The sequence below is a fragment of the Camponotus vicinus genome, unplaced genomic scaffold, assembly GCF_025532165.1.
Source record: "Camponotus vicinus isolate PSW18456_S1 unplaced genomic scaffold, iyCamVici1.0 SCAF_2, whole genome shotgun sequence".
NCBI classification, from domain to species: domain Eukaryota; kingdom Metazoa; phylum Arthropoda; class Insecta; order Hymenoptera; family Formicidae; genus Camponotus; species Camponotus vicinus.
The window spans coordinates 5,095,575-5,113,149 of record NW_028141956.1 but is presented as its reverse complement, the minus strand read 5'-3'; the positions used below and the strand labels follow the sequence as shown (position 1 = coordinate 5,113,149).

Below are 17,575 nucleotides of genomic sequence, written 5' to 3'. Positions count from 1 at the left end.
GGATGCCATTCCGCCTTTCGTCAATCTCGCACGCAAATTTCGTTAGCCGACGATCACAATCCCGGAGAATCTATCTCTTCATCGCGGCGTCTTGTCCCGCCCACGAAAAATTCCGTCAGCTGGATTCGGAGCAGGATTCGATCGCGATTTTCCGCAATTACATACACGAATCGTCGCGACTCGAGCCCGTGCGAACTAGGCGAAACTACGGAAGCGAAACTAAAATGATGTTATAGTGAATAATATATGAGAATCATGATAGAAAAGTTACAAGCATGACGAGCCATTTGAAATTTCGCGATGAGTCAGCTTTGGGTTTATTTCGTAAACGTTTCTTATTCGAGACGCGCGACTTGTGATAATCTCAATCCGAATAAAAATTTGTTACGATGAAAACTCTATGAAAGGTAACTATCGCCTTTTAATTAAATGAATCATTGAATTATAAATATTTATGTAAAATACAAGTAATAAACAGACACGTATTTGTTACACGGATTATATCAAATCGGGAAAACATAATGTAATACATAAAACATACCCTCGTTCTAGCGGAGAAGTAATGCAATACACGCGGATAGATTAACCCCGAAGTCGCGTTGTATATACCGCAATTATTACATTGTATTTGTGTGTATCGAGCATTCTGTATGTGTTGAACATGCGACGTGTTGTTTGGCGTTTCGTGGAAGTCGCCCTGTTATCGGAAACCAAGCTTATTGCAACTGCTATTTCAATTCCATTCGCGTACTTGTTATTTAATACACAGGGTGTCACGTTCGCTCTATTTTTCAAAGTATAATAGCGGAATAAAACTTATGTTCTCCCTAAACTTGAATAAAATTTGATATATCGTAAGTAAAAAAAACCATGAAATATTATAAATAAAAATTTCAACGTACATTTTTACTTACGATTTAAAAAAAAAAGTAACTCCAAAGAGATTGATATTTACAAGATTTCTCCAAGCAACCTCGATATTTTCATCAAAATGAAATTTATCCCGAATATTAAGATATTTCTCGATGAAGAATTTGAAATATTCTTTTACAGGTGATTTGATTAAATTACATACGATAAACGAACATTGACTTTATCAACGGTATTAAAAATCTCTTAAAAATTACCCATGATTATATTGGTAAATACCTTTTCTTGCGATGCGAGAATCATAAAAAGCCGCAACGAGCATCAATCATGTTGTCGCAAATGAAAGACTAAATACGAGCCGATGTAATCCTGACAAAGCTATATTTGAGGAGGAAGAGGGGATGATCGTTAGGTATGATCGATAAATGGATGACGGGACGAACGGTCGCGTTATATATTCTTCGGTCCATACCGATATGCGATCACTCAAGCGATCTTTATTAAAGTGTATCGAGAGATCGCTTCAGAAGAGAAGTTTCCGAAAAACTTTCATCGAGTGACTGGGTCATCCAATCAGACATGGGATCAGTAAGTTCTCCTCGCGCGATTTGGCATCCAACGAATTCAGCTTAATTCAATAGTTCCGCCCGGCTATATTAAATAAATGGCAAAAGAAGGGAAGCGCGGGTAGTTGCGATAATGAAGTGCCGTCGGTCTTCGATTTTTATAATTCGCGTGCGCACTCATCAAATTATACTGCCGATTGTTCGTCGAGTCGAGTTTCATAAAGAGTCGCTTGGCCTTTTTATCCCTCTGCGATATTTTGAAAATAATGCAAATGCAGTTTTGAAACGTGAATATCTCGGATATCAGATTATTACGTGATATATTACGATATATAGCGCGATTAATTAATATAATCATGGTATGTGTACATGCATTGACTGCTGTATAACCTGATCACCGATGTCTGTGAATGTTCAAGGAACGTCCTCTATTCAAGCGTACAATAATTTTCTTATTTATCGTAGGCGGAATATTTTGATTGAGGAAAAAAATCTACGACACTTATCGAGCAAAGTTGGCAAAGTTGTAAGCCCCGGTTGCGACTTACGTTTCTGTTTCGCAGGGATCTTTGCAACTTTTTCAAGGATTCTCCCGCCTCGAACACCGACACCTTATGCCGGCGGCGTGTTAGAAAGAGTGTTTTCTTGGAAGTGGGCTTTACACATTGAAATCGCAGTTGCATTGGAAATCGCACGCGTGTGGCAAGGGCATTCGCGTTCTTTAGATCTCGATTGTTCGATATTGACCGCGACGTCGCGCAGGAACGTACGCGACGTTTCTCACGGATTTTCCTCATGAAATTCCTGTATTTTGCATCGAAGATAAATACAGAGAAGAAAGTTAGGAATATGCGAGATCAGTGATGGAAACCACCCCCCGGTATAATGCAACCGGCAAATCTAATTTTCCAGTTGTTATACACAAAGTAAGATGTATCCTATGCCAATCGTGACGTCATTGCATTGTCACAGACATAGAAATAATGTTCAATTTATATAGCACCGACAAATGTGAATACAATAAATTATATAGCAAGTTTTTAAAAGTTTTACATGATTATTAATTATTATTACATTATTGATAAATTTTTTAAACGCACACACGTACATAAATACAGGAATACGAATACAAAGTTTGAATTATGTGTAAATTATTAAATATTTAAAATTATATTTGTCTAAAAATCGTTTAAATGTCCACCGTGTTTCATATTCTTATCTTCTTCCGTAAATATTTTGGAATTTTCGGATCAGAATTATTACTATTGACCGATTTAGAGTTTTCTTTTGCTATTCAAGTTGTGGTTCTCTTATATTTAATGAGAAAATCGAATGTCGTAACAATCACATGTACATAGTCACGTGTTACGCATTATTTATATGATAATATACTTATCATCGAGTATCTCTCCGATATCGCTCGTATATCCATAAAGAAGTCTAAACTTTTCAAAGTATAAAATTGCGAAGAGGAATTAATGCAATTTATCGGCGCAAAATTTTAAGAAAAATCTATAGAAAGAACCCAAGGCAAACTCACCGGGCTCGGCGAAGGTGATGATCTCCGAAGTCCTAGCGTAGAAATCGTCGAGCTCCTCCTGAACGTTGTCATAGTCCTGATAGGACCTCGCGGTAGTCCTGGCGTTTCCCTCGGTGGTGGTGGTCTCCTGATCGAGATTCCTATACGAATACTCGTCGCTGCCGTAGAGAAACTCGCCCGGATACTCACTCTCGTAGTCGACCCTCGACCGGTCGGAATAACGCGGCGGCGTTTGCGCCTCCGCCCGATAAAGGGTCTCCAGGGCCAGGTGCCGGGGCACGGTGGCCAACGTCCTGTTAACATCCGGGCGAGCCCTCAGGCCGAGCTTCTGCAGTATCTGATGCTTAATCGCCTCCAGCCTGAGATCGTCCGGGCTGGGCGCGGCGGTGTCCTTGAAGAGGCCGCTCCTCGTCGAACCGTCGTGATGCACGTGGTGGTGATGATGATGATGATGCTGCTGTTGCTGCGGCTGCTGATGCGGGCAACCCGGACACGTTTGATAGTGGCCGCTGAGGCGCGGCTGCACCGCCGGCAGGGCCAGGCAACAAAGAGCGAGTCCTATGAGCAACAAATTGGACGGGAAAAACGGTGGGAGGCCGCCGTAGACGGTGCGCGCCGGGCCCAAACAGTGCAGCGGCGGGGACTCGCGGACCACCACGTCGGGCCCGGGGTCGTGCCGCCGTAACCACCGCCGCGTCGCCGTCGTTCGATCGGCGCTCTCGCTCGAGGTCGTCGACGATCGGCGTGTTCGGGCGCGGACGTGAGCGCGAACGCGGCCGTGGACACGGACCCGGGCACGGACGTGAGATCGAGACGGCTGCTGCGGCACTTGACTGTGACTGTCGTATCGAGAGGACTGTTGCTGTTGCTGTTGTCGTTGCTGTTGTTGTCGCTTCCTGTCGTTTCGGCCTTCGTTCGAGGTGCCGCCGCGTTCCGTTCTATATGGCACCTGGTGCATCTCGACGGCGAGTCACCTCGTTCGCCCCCACCACCTCCGCCACCTCCTTCTCTTGCTACGACGCTCCCTTCTTTCCTTCTTCTGTTTCCGAACCGATACCGATACCCCAGGCGTTGTTCCTCGGGTACCGTCAGACTCCTCGTCGACGACGTTAACGTCGCTACCACTGACGCATCCGACACCGAAGAGCGGGAGATCTCTCGCGATGACGAATCTCTTCGGATTACCGTTAACAAGCGCGCTGCTTCTTGGCTGCGACCGGCTACGCCGGCTTGGCGGTGGTGCCGAGGGATTGCAGGGACCACGATGACGATGACGACGACGGTCACTGGAAAGGACGAGACGATGCGAGATAGAATAACCCGACGACTCGACGTAGGGGATGACAGCGCGTAGCGGTGACGACGACGACGGTGATGATGACGACAGAGAAGACAGGGAGAAGGCATCCTCGCCTAAACCCCCCATCACCAACTACCGGTTGCCGGCACCTCAGGGTCAATCTCACCCGAGCGATGGATCGCCGTAACCGACCGGTGCACGCCGCTCGTAGTTTCGGCCATTCGCGCTCGCTTTGCTTCCGCGTTCTCACGTTCACCCATAAACGCGTTTCTTCCTTGTACCTGCATATATTAATCTCGCGTCTCTTCTCTTCTCTTCTCCTTCTTCCTCGTATACGTTTCTCTTTTCGTCGGACTTTTCGCTAAACCCCGTCCTTGAGCCGACCTTCCGCTCGTTCGCGCGAGCTAATCCGAACGGGTCGTTGAACTTGACTGTGTGTGCACGCTTCACTTCGCTACTCTAACCCCTTTTCTTCTCCCTCTCTCTCTTTCTCTCTCTCTCTCTCTCTCCCCTTCTCTCTCTCACTCTTCCTCTCTTTCTCTTTCTTTCTTCCTCCCTGTCACGCCGGATCCTCGGAACGAACGAAGCGGCGACGTCGTTCACTATCGACTAGGGTCTTCTCGACTTTCTCGGGCACTTTCTATGTATACCTAACTCTTCACTACGGCTAAGATCCTCGAAATAATAATGCACCATTTAAAAGTCTGGCGCCACTCCGTGTGTGTCGATGCTCCGATCAACCGGGCACTTCACCCGTGAGATCCACGGCGCGCTACTAAAGTGCGGTCCCCGTGTTCCACCCCTCCCGCGTGCTCGTAGGGTCCTGCGACTCGCCGGTTAGCAGGACTCGTCCTCGTGCCTGTCTGCCGCATGCGGCAAATGTTGCGGGCGGTCCGTCCTGACCCGCGCGAGCGATTCGCGCGAACCTGTCACCGCGCACCCCGTCACCGACGACGAGCACCGTAACGTGGCCGATGCTAATCGCATCCTTCTTCGAAGGGAGCAGCTCGTCGTAATTCTACGTACACGTTAGATCGTAATCTCGTCCCGATTCTTCCCGGCTCTTCCTCCTCGACGCGCTCCTCTCCGTTCTTCACCTCCTCCTCTCTCGTTCCCGCTTAACGTTTTATTATCTCGATCCTGTCTATTGCTTGTCTCTCTGTTACGCGACAACAGCGGCAAGTTGACCGATGTCATCCGCGGTGAACGCCGAGAGCGCGTTCGAGGGATCCTCTTGTAACGACCGAAGCACGCTTGTCGGAGGCGCGCCGGACACTGAGGGGCAACCACCACCACTACCACTACCACTACCGATACCGGCACCACCACCGCCGTACCATTACCAGCGGCTGTGAGCCGGCAGCAGCAACAGCAGCAGAGCAGTAGCAGCAGCCAGCAGCAGCACCAACACCACCACCAGCCAACCAACCAACCAACCAACCAACCAACCAACCAACCACCCAACCACCCACCCACCTTCCCACCAGCACCACTACCATCACCGGCGATGTCGAGCGCGATCCACGAGATATTGTCCACCCACCCACCGCGATATAGATATTCTACTACGGCCGACTAAACTCCTCGGTAATTTTATATAGGTGGACCTTCTCTCTTATAACGCGATCGCTCTTCGCGATTCGCCGAGATATTTAAAACCCTCATATGAGTACGCACGAGTGTACAGAGTCGATCCTCATGATGACAGCACGCGCGATTCTTTCAGGGTCAGACGATGATTTAAAAAGTGTCGAAGAAAAAGGAGAAAAAGAGAGCCCCGTCGTGTTTATGTTATTGATAGTTAGCGTATATGTCACTCGCACTTTTAATGAACAAGGACGAAAAATATACAGATGGAGAAAGAGAGAGAGAGAGAGAGAGAAGAAAAAGAGAAAGAGAGAAAGGGGTGAAAGAGAGAGAGAGAGAGAAAGAAAGATACGGACAAATCACTTGGATCAGTCACCACGTGTCTGACGCGTGGCAGATTCCGGCTCCTCGATGATCTCGATGTATCTCTCTAGCGGCGTCCACCGTTCGCGAAAGAGCCAACGGGACCACCTGTTAGGTGTCAACGGTACATCACCGGCAAGAAACTTTGCCGATGATAAGATAATGAGTGGAAATGAATGACCCCATCCATTCGGCGAGAGTCGTAAGCTTCGGGACATTTATCGCGGAGTTCTCGGTAGCAAGAATTGTTACCAGGACACGCGAAAATAATTTGTAAGTTTATTCGTGACACAAAACGTCACGTTTAATAATGTCGAAAATGTGACTATAGTTGTAATTGCCTTTTAAAAGTGGAGAAAAAAGATTGAAGTTACGCGGATTTCGATACATTATAAGCACGCGAGAATAATATCCATCTTTATATATTCGCGGCTACGAGACATTTTCACGCTGAAATTTTCGCTATTTCAATTCCTTTTTGACAGATTAAAATAAAATAGTTTATATCTATAATATTTCTCTCTCTCTCTCTCTTTCTCCCTCATTGCTATTCTTTTCTCTTTCATTGATTTGTTAAATTTAATAATTATCCACATATATGTAATTGCAGTGATACAATAATTATCATATTCCTCTCGAATTAATTTTTAAATAAAATTACTATGATAAGGATTATTTAAAAAAATTAAATAATATAACTTTTTTTAAATTAAAAAAGTGTGTGAGCCAGTAAGTTATGTAATAGTATTAATTATCCCGATTAATTAATATTACTTGAAAATGATATAATTTCGTTTTCGAGAAATACGGCGAAACTTTTGGCGAAACTCGCCACGGAATAGATCTCTCAATCGTGTCAGGCCGCGGCGGATCTCGAGGAGAGGACACGACGACACGACATCCCGGTGCCTTCGACGCACGAATAAGCGAATACATTCGATATCGCCGTGATAACAACGCGTCGCATCGCGGCCTCCTGATCCGCCGCCGCTCGTCGCCGAGAGGCGCAAAAGGGAGAGGCCGCGAGAGGAAAGGGATAGAAAGAGAGGCGAGGTAGCCCGTAAGCATATTGATCAGGAGACAGTAGTTGGCCGCATGCCACGTGGTGATGCTACGAGAGGCGCCGGCCTCTCCACCTATTATGAGCCAAGGCTCCTATCTTCGCGTTTCTTCTTTTCCCCGCAGGGCTCACCCTCGACGCCACCGCGCGCGTTGTCTTCTCCCCTTCTCCTCCTCCTCCTCCTCCTCCTCCTTCTTCCATTCCTCTATCCCTTTCCTGCTCCCGTTCTCCCGTGTCCCACCCGCAACCCGATAGACAGCTCTTTTACTCTGCGCCCTATCTCTTACCGCATCTCTCTCTCTTTCTCTTCTTCTCTTTGTTCTTTCTCTTGCTTGTTACTTTATTCTCTTGTCTTCGAACTTGTCTTTATTCCGAAGCATCTAGAATGCGTATATTCGCATATTAAAATATATACATATACATGACATACATATATACATACATACATACATACATGTATATTATATATAATTTGTCAATATATTAATATAGACAAATTATATATAATATATACATGTATGTATTTTTTTATGTAATTATATATAATATATAATTTGTCTATATTAAGATATTAATATATTAATATATTGTCTATATTAATATGTATTTATATATTAATATTATGACACATGAAAGGCAACTGCGTGTGGCCCGCTCTCGCGTTTATGCGAACACGCACACGTGGACCCACCCTCGATATCATTCTCTCTCTCTCCCTTCTCCTCTGTGATTTCTCGATAGCCGATCTAAAATTGAGACGTCAGCCTAACGAGCTCGCCTGCATCGCCCGAGCGTAAAAGACATCTCCCCGTTCTGCCTCTCCTCCTCTCGCTCGTTCGCCGGGACGATCTCTTAGTGGCAACCTTGAGGGAAAAAGAGGATCGGCAAAAAAAAGGGCGGAGGGAGTCCTGTTAAACGATCGAGTCGGCACAGAGAGAAAGCCGCCTTCTCTTCTTGGGTGGCTACCGGTTCCTCTCGGTCAACCCCTTATCTTCCCTTCCCCTCCCCCCTCCCCCTATCCCTCTCCCATAGCGACAATATATAATGTAGTGCTGCTCTCGTCGGCCTTTTGATCTCACGCAGGGAATCATTCTTTTAATATAGAGTCGATAAGGAGGGTAAATCGACGCGGGTGTATTTGTCGTATACCGACACCGAGTAAGCTGAACAGTTACCTCGAGCAGGTTCGATGCTCTTCCTCTGGAATGCTGATAACAACGTCGGATGCATAGGTTCCAACGGTAACGCGACGAACCGCTATCGAACGATGCACATGTAGGATTTTTCTTAATTTGGAATCTTGCTCGCTTAAAAGGCACGTTGCCGCCAAAGCAGATTTTAATACTCTCATGCGATGATAGAGAATTATTGACGAATTTTCACAGACCTGTGTTAAATTGAATAATAAATACATTAGATAAATATTTTTGTACTAAATATATAAATTATTAAGTAAAAGCATCAAAATGCAATATTATGAAAAATCGTGTAATCCAATTTTACAAAATTCAATTTTATGCTATGCAAACGATATACGAGAATGTGCTGTCTATCTTTTTACAGTTTTCTCATTGTAAATTTATATACGTAAGTAGCAATTTCACGTAATTTCCACTCCCGAGAGTAGCTTCTAACAAGATGTATTAAATATAACAATATTATTATTTAAATCTTTATTTTAACTTATTTTTATACTACACCTATTTATTTTCACACAGTAATCAGCAACATACAATCATTTTATTCAAATTAGAAATTACAGCAAGATGTAAGATGGAGTTACATATATTGTTTCAACAAGAGCAATTTCGAATCGCGATAAATAAATTTCGATTAATATCGGTAAAAATAATTTAATTTTATATAGAGAATTTTGTTGCTCGCACTGATTAATTTTCTTGATATAAGAAATCGCGTGAAACACTTTTTTTATTTCGCTGTAACGCCATCTTACAATATACAATTTCTGCATTACAAATAATGAAAGGACATCAGAGAAATTTAATTTATATTATCGCTTCGTATTTCGCAATAGATTCCTCTATTTACGCGATAATCGAGATAAAATTATTGTCTGCACAGTAGGAAAGATTTGATTGACTGAGATTTTAATCCTTCCGATACACTATTAAGATCAAATGTTTTGTCATCATTAAAAGATTCCTTTAGATTTAAAAATTATATTTTTACGTTCTTTTCTTTGCAATCGTTTTTTAATAATAATAGTGAAATATAGTATCGAAAAGATTAATAGAGGTGGAGAATAAAAGGATCAAGTATAATATTACGAGAGAAGTATCACATATATATATACGGACATATGTTAAATTTTGTGCATCTCTTGATTTAACACTATAATACTAATCAATAATGGAAGACCATGTTTCGCCGATTAGTAGTTCGAACATTTATGAATCTCGCATCGATCCGCATCAGCACCTCTTTGGCAGGCAAGGAAGACATTCAGTTCGGCAAGTAATATTCTCGTGGTATATATTCTGGTTTCGGACTACTTGGCTCGATACCTAGTAGCTCGCCCATGAAAGCGATGTACGTGATGGCCAAGCGCAGCGTTTCGATTCTCGAGAGCCGTTTCTCGTAAGCGAACGTCGGTACCTGAAATCATCGCATGGGAGACGTGAATCGCGCGAATGTCGCGAAATGTCTCTTCTCTAATCCGAAAAAGCATTTTTCGTACTTTCCTGCGGAGCTTATCGAAGGCCTCGTTCAGATTGAACATTCTGCGCCTCTCCCGGATATTCGCGGCTCTCCTCTGGGAGACCGTCGCCACTCGACGCCTCGGTTTCTTCGTCGTTGACGACGGCAGATTCGGGGAACGGCCATTTGACGTATAACGACTGGAAATTCCAAATTCTCGATTAAATAAACATCGGCAAAATAATCAGTATTAAGAATCTATTACGTATCTTGCGATTCCGATTGGAAATGCAAGTTTGCCATGTACAGATTGTGTACTCGAATCTTGTAAAAAGTGAAAATTTCTTGATCTTCCAGGTATTTTTGTTCAAAATTCTAGGTGAATTCTAGGTCCAAAAAAGAATATTTTCGAGATTTTTTGATCAGTTTGTTTAAATAAGTTTTTTTTATTTGCGTTTTCTCATATTTTTCACTCATATACAAAGGAAAAATGCAGTTAAATTTCAAATGTTAGATTTGCAAATGTACTGAAAAATATTGAATAGCTTTCGTATGATAAGCATTTTTCACTTATATTTTCATTTTTTTATCATAAAAATAAAGAATATGTATTACATTTTTAAGGGCCTATTTTGTTAGGGCATTAAACGTATAGTATAAATAGAAAAAAATTGATGTATAATAGAAATAGATTTATAATATACTTAAACACATAATTCACAACTTTGCTTATCGATGGGGATTGCCGACTGTCTATAATATAAAAATAAAATTATCAAAGAAAGATTTTTTTAAAAAACTCCTTGACAATGAGTTCCAATAAAATTTCATGAGAATTCTTTAATGTTTTCCAAGTACGAAAAAAATCCTTGAGGTTTCCAAATTTGTTTTTCCAGAAAGTGGACATGCTGGAATATATTTCATATATCTTTCAATTCTCATAACTTTGTAATTTTCACAATCAACTTTTTGACATCGCGATGCGACAAAATATATAATTATTAACGACCATGTCATATGTATCTCCATGGCTGCGTTCAGAAATCCTACCCGTCGGGTAGAGTAGAATTGAACAGGGTAAAATATAAACTTTACCCAGAGTAACATCTAGTCATGCGACTTTCCGAACATATAGTGTAAATATGGCGGAGCATAAACTTCGGCGAAATCTAATATTGTCTATTGTGCTCACGTGCAATTATAAATTGTTGCAAATGTTAAGAAATACTGTAATAGAAGTTGAAAATGAAAGTGATGATGACAATTTAGAAGAAATGTTTTATCACAATATATTAAAAATTATTATTGTTTATAAATTATATATTTATTATAATTTATAAAAAATAATAATTTAATATTTTGGAATATTACCGAATATTTAGAACAATTTTCATAATTAATTAATAAATATAATCTAACCTAATCTAACATTCAAGTCATCAGGAAACTGAAAATATTTGCTTACCAGATTTATCAGTTAATAAAATAATATTATCTTGAATAATATATTCTCCATTATCTAAACGATAAGGGATGTGACGTCTCGCAATTGGCTTAATAAGAGATGTCACGGTGGTTTCCATTTTGAGACCAGATTAGTCAAGATCATTTGTTTTATATTTCGCGCTAAAATAGTGGGGTTACTTTATAACTCCTGAAAATTCTAAAGTTAAAAAATTAACCTTAGGGTATACTCTGACGTTTTTACCTGGCATTTCCGAACGCAACTAGTGTGTCAATTTTGTCTTACCCGGGTTAATTTCTGAACGACGGCGAGTAACTTTTTAACCCAGGGTAGGATTTCTGAACGCAGCCCATAATGTCTTGATCCTTTTGAATATTATTCAAATACGATAGATCGACAGAGACGAAGAGCGGTATCATCTCGATCAAAATTAAAGAACTTTCTTATTTAGTTTTGTGTAAAAAAAGATTACCTCTGATGCAACAGGGCACAGGGTTGCCTGTACAATCCGTGCTCGTTCACGTGCGGATGGGTAGGCGGCTGTGCTTGATACAATACGGAACTATCCCACATCGGGTAGCTGGAGATATCACCACCGACGTACTGCGACATTTCCGCCGCGATTACCTGTCGCGAATAGATTTCATCTGAGAGAATCGGTTGGTCCAGGCAACACGAAGCACGCAAAAACCCAAAAGCCGGTATCTGAAAGATATCTATAGCGCGTCTAATACATTAGGATATTTTTTTAAAGACATTTTGACGTCTTTTGACGCGTTTGTGCGTTGTAACCGAATATCTAAGAGTCCTCAGTTTTATAATAAATATTTTTAATCAAATATACATATAAAACTTATACAGTCGTTATTTTTGTATTACAATTAATTAATCTTGATCCGGGTCTTCAGAATCTATTCTTGAGAAATAAACATTTCTTGAAATTTTATTTTTAAATAAGAATGTTTCTCACAACATATTGCCTGTTGATATAAAAGCGACGATCTTAATCTCGATGTGTTATTGTTAGTTATTAAAATATCAGACACATGAATAAAATATCACGTGGATTACGATGATGAAATATTTGCAATGATAATATTTATAATCACATCAATCTTAGTTATCGCGGGCGATATTTTTCAATAATTTAAGAAACACACAAAAATATCGCGCTGTAAAATACATTTCCATTCAATTGTATGTGAATGCGATTCCGTTTATTATTATTGTTGCAAATAAATCGGAAACATCGCGCGCGATACCAGGACTCGCCGCGGACTCACTGGTGCTTGATTTCCATTGATCTCCCACAGCGGTTCGGTGTAGCTCATATCCCGCTTTCTGTCCACCGACAAGCAGATGCACCAGCAGGTTCGCTCACTCGTGGAGGATGGAAAAAAATTAAAAAAAAGTAAGTGTCCGCGCACGCACACACACACACCCGGACAACGTCCTGCGACGTTTCGGGACCCAAGCGTCACGTTCTTCTGAGAGCATGAGAGGGTGCGTTTTTGGAAATTTCGCGGACACCCCCGCAGGTAACCGCCCCCGGGATTCACGAATACACGGAAATCGCTCGTCGCGGAACGCGTGCGCCGCGATGCCATCGTGACATTGGATCCTCTTCATCCCTTTTCACCCTTGTTGGGCGGTGCTTGCCTCGACACGACCCACCGATGCTGCGAGAGCTGATCTCGCTAGATATCGACCGAAAGATGAAAGATGGATACGAACAGAATGCAAAAGTCAAAGCTCAGTTTGGCAAATATTTAAAAACACGTCTGGACTTCTAAGAAGCTCTCTTGTCAAAAGAGCCTCTTTTTCTCTTGTTTCTTTTTACATTGGAAATATATTTGCGATATATGCGGCAAGAAAATTGAAAGATTAGATAATTTGTTATGACATAAACACAATACATAATAATATCTAATATAATTGAAAATCATTCGTGTAGTATTATTAGGAGATCTGGAGGAATTATTCTTCATTGCTTAACTAATTTAACTTATAATTTAAAAAAAGATTGCTTTCAAAAATTCATCTTAAAATGTAAAAATAAAATTTAAACTTGCAGAGTGATATTGATTGGTTATAATATTTATCGATTATAAAAAGTCTGACTAATATTTGACATTGATTTGTAAACATTATTTTTGTGATTTAGAATTTTTAAAACTTTTATAATAATTGACATTCTCACGAAGTACTATGACGATTGCGTTTCGCGGTGAAGTTCTTATAATATTCTATTATGTTTAATATTAATTCTTCAGATTGTTGAATCTATTAAAAAAAATGATTCGAAGAGGACCAAAACGTTTATAATTGTAAATATTACATATTAAGTTTAATTAAATTGTGATATTAAATTTAATAGAATTTAAATTCTATTAACAGCATTATAATTTTAATAGTAATATTATGTTACTAGCTGTTATACCGCGCGTGGCACTTTTATTTATGCCGGTTTGCTTATTTTAATTGTTTAATAAAACTCAATAGTTTTATTCTCTTTATTGTAAAAGCAATGTAATTGCATATATTAAAGAGTTGTTTTGCCAACAAAAATTTCATAATCAGAAATAATACGAACCTGTATCAGAATTAATACGAGCTTATTAGTATCGATCTACGCATTTTAAAGTCAAAGCACTCTTATCGTACTATTCACATTGTTATATGTTGATCCTTTTCGGCCAAGGATTAGCGACTAACTAAATAATATTACGAATCCCGTTACATGCTAACAATCAATCCTCATTCTAGCGACCGACCTTGAGTCAATCCTCACAAAAACAAATAATGTTTATGTTTTTATCATGATTTAATCTTGTTATGATATATAATATCATATTCAAGAGTCTCTTTATATTTGATTTCCTGATAATTGAAAAAGAATAATAATAAACATATCTAAATATATTGATGTCAATATTTATAAATAATATAAATATATCTAAATATATTGATGTCAATATTTAAAATTCTTTTGTATTTTTTTACATATATTAAGATGTCAATGAATTTAGACTACGAATAAACATACTGTGAGCGTTTTATTTCGGAACCGTTTCACGTAAAATAACAAAAAAAATACAATTACCAAAATGTTTTAACGAATAATTTATTTTTCACCGCAACAAAATATGAGTTTATAAATGAAACAAACAGCATTTATTTCAGTGGATTGATTCAAGGTTATTAATTGCGTTGACTACAAAAATTCGGAGTTTTATTCAATTAAATAGCAATTATTGGTTGTGGAAGGTTTAAGTAAAGATCGAAATTAATTTTGTTATAAAGAACAATTAAATTCAATGTACTTTATACTATGAATGCTTAATTAACATTGTTATTTAGATGATTACCGATTTAACATCATTGTTGCTAATGCGAATTATGAAGATGAAAATATTTAAATATAATAATTGTATGTGTAAGTTTTGTATATTTTCTATTTCGTATTTTATTAAGAAAAACTGATATACAAAAGTATCGAAAAAAATTGTAAAAACTTGGAAAACTACAAACAATGTTTTATTTTGATAGAATTTTAATTTATTAATTTTAATATTTTGATTAATTTTATATTGACCATACATTGATGTGTATTTTTAAAGCAAAAATATTAAGTCATAATCCTCATCCTCAAAACTCTAATATAAAAAAATCATCAGATATCTTGTAATCTAATAGATATTCTCGAAAATCTAAATTTCTAGCTTTTAATAAAGCCTTTTATTTTGCGAATCGCGTGAATTCATAGTTAAAAAAAAATCCGTAAATAAAAAAATAGAGGAAGAAAGCTCGTTCTTCATTTTAACAGAATTGAATTCAAATTGATACATCGAGAATTTAAATGATTCAAATTTATAATTTGTAAAATTTATTATGGACTATATGTGACTTCTCTCATACTTACAATAAATTTACAACTTACAAATCATGATCAGTTCAATTATTATTAATTTTTTTTTAACACTGCACTTTTACTAGATATAAATGCCCTAATATCTCTAATGTCTAACACGTCGATTCTTCGCGTTCGATCACCCTCTCGTCGCAACTGTTTGAGGGATATCTACGTCAAATCCGTGTAATAAGCATCGGGAAAGTCTGGAAAGATCCGTGACGAAATCCCATAATTTCGCTCAAAGGCGTGACCCCGTTGCGGGCGACGATGCAACGGGGTCGGTGCATTGTTAGCAACGCATCAAAATCGGATCGGACGAACACGTGCAAAAGTTGGAGGAGGCTGCGTTTACGCAGCTCGCTCTATATTGTTCCGTTTATATTTTCGCAAATTCGGTAATCGCGCTATTTTCTCGTAATATACAGTATAACATAAAATGACACGAACCTTTGTAGAATTTTCGTACGAGAAATAGATAGATTTTACTCTAGAATTTTTAAAACAAGTATTTGAGATAGCTTTCGAGTATCTAAAAAGCTTTGAATATCTGAAAATAAATAATTTACTTTTTTCATGAAATAAGCTTCGAAGAAATCAATACATAATATATAAATGATTAACAGTATATATCTAATAAAATTTTAATAAAAAAAATATATCAATAATATACATGATAAATAATATTAATATTGAAAAGCGTTGATAAAAATAATGACTTATTATCAAATCATTATTTTAATATATCTTTTAGTTTTTCTTTAAAAGCAAAATCTTTATCTCAAATAGATTTCACACAAATAAATCAAAAATTTCAAAAATAAATTTCTTCTCCAAGAGATTTCATTGCTTGTCAATTTTTTCCAATTAACTTTGCAAGCTATAGAAATAAAATACATTAGTTTTGCGCGTGATTTTATAGATATCGAATTGGTAGCTCCAGAAAATGATGGCGAAAAGCCCTGAAGCTTACCGGCGCCGACGCCTGGAACATCGATCCGAAGCGTCAGCTTGCAGTTATGTATATAGTGCATATTACAGCGGGGCTGTATTAAACATCCACGTCGCTCTCCATGCGAGCTTACAATCCTATATAGATTTAGATATCCCGTTTGTCAAATATTTCAAGCGATATTATGCAATTTTTTCGCGCTTCGAATTCTTATTGTATGAAGTTTTATATAAAAAAGTTATTACATAAGTTATTACGTAAAAATTATTTAACGAAACGTCTATTAGAATTACAAAAAAATTCATTGCGAGACATTTAGATACGTAAGCGACACATTTGTAATTCAAGCAAGAATTGAAACTGATTAATCACAAAGCCATTCGTCAGCGAAAATATAGAGGGATTTCGGAGAAAAAAAGAATGGAAAGAAGCTGTACGTGACGTAATTAGAGCGTTCTAAGGGTACGGAAATATCGCTAGACGAAAGGGGGATGTGCCGGCATAACTAATAATTTTATGCACCCCCCTCGTTTTGAAGTTTCTTCGGGGGTAAACACAGGATCCGATTTGACGCGCGATGTTTATACGCACTCGTTGTAAGCGACGATCTCTATCTGTCTCTCTCTCACTTACTGCGTCAAGTGACACGACTAATATCTATTTAATTGATTCAGGGGTGAAACACACCCCTAGAATTTGCTCCGAGAGACCGGACCGATCGCTCTACCATTCGCGAACAATATGCTAGCTATCCCTCGAAGAGACACAAGAGGCGAGCACGTGTCCGCCGAAATCGCAAATTGACTCTGCGTTTTGATTTGACGTGAAGCCAATTATAGACAGGAAGTATCAAAGATAATCCCCGTAAAATCGCCGATGATATCATTGCCGAGTTGCGACATTATTTTTGTGCAAACAAAGACAAAGTTCATCATAAAAAAATACGGATCTCTAAGATAAGTCTCGTTAACATCCCTTGATATAAAAAATATTAATAAAATTAAATATCAATATTATATACTTACATAATTATAAAATACACAATTATATTTATAATTTATAATTAATTTTAATTTTTTTACGTTTCTCAAATAGTATGATTAAATTCTTTTCTGTTTGTATTTATATCTGCAAAAAATAGAAAATAAATTATTAAACAATATAAAAGTTAAAATATCGCATAAAATGCAAAATTAACAATATCAATTATTAATTAAATATATCTTAGGAAAAATAGACTTATTAAAAAAATATTTCATTCTACATTATTTTATTAAAACATTTGTAATATAGATATGTATGTG

The 17,575-nt window shown here is 38.6% G+C and overlaps 2 protein-coding genes across 2 annotated transcripts in view; both read right to left on the bottom strand.

The window, feature by feature from the left end:
• The window catches only part of Actbeta (inhibin subunit beta), a 30,625-nt gene extending 25,004 nt beyond the window's left edge, over positions 1-5,621 (bottom strand). The window contains exons 1-2 of the mRNA XM_083090735.1: positions 4,443-5,621; positions 2,977-4,262 (exon numbers count right to left, since the gene is read on the bottom strand). Of these exons, the coding sequence (XP_082946861.1) occupies positions 2,977-3,934 (958 nt within the window). The 5' untranslated portion in view covers positions 3,935-4,262; positions 4,443-5,621. The remainder of the gene's footprint in view (positions 1-2,976; positions 4,263-4,442) is intronic.
• A 3,270-nt stretch (positions 5,622-8,891) lies between these two features.
• LOC145966246 (uncharacterized) lies at positions 8,892-13,232 on the bottom strand. The gene is given in 5 exon segments (XM_083090204.1): positions 8,892-9,902; positions 9,985-10,144; positions 11,882-12,036; positions 12,693-12,869; positions 12,871-13,232. Coding segments are annotated over 5 exon segments (813 nt in total). The 5' UTR covers positions 13,039-13,232; the 3' UTR covers positions 8,892-9,749.
• Between the last annotated feature and the right edge of the window lie 4,343 nt (positions 13,233-17,575).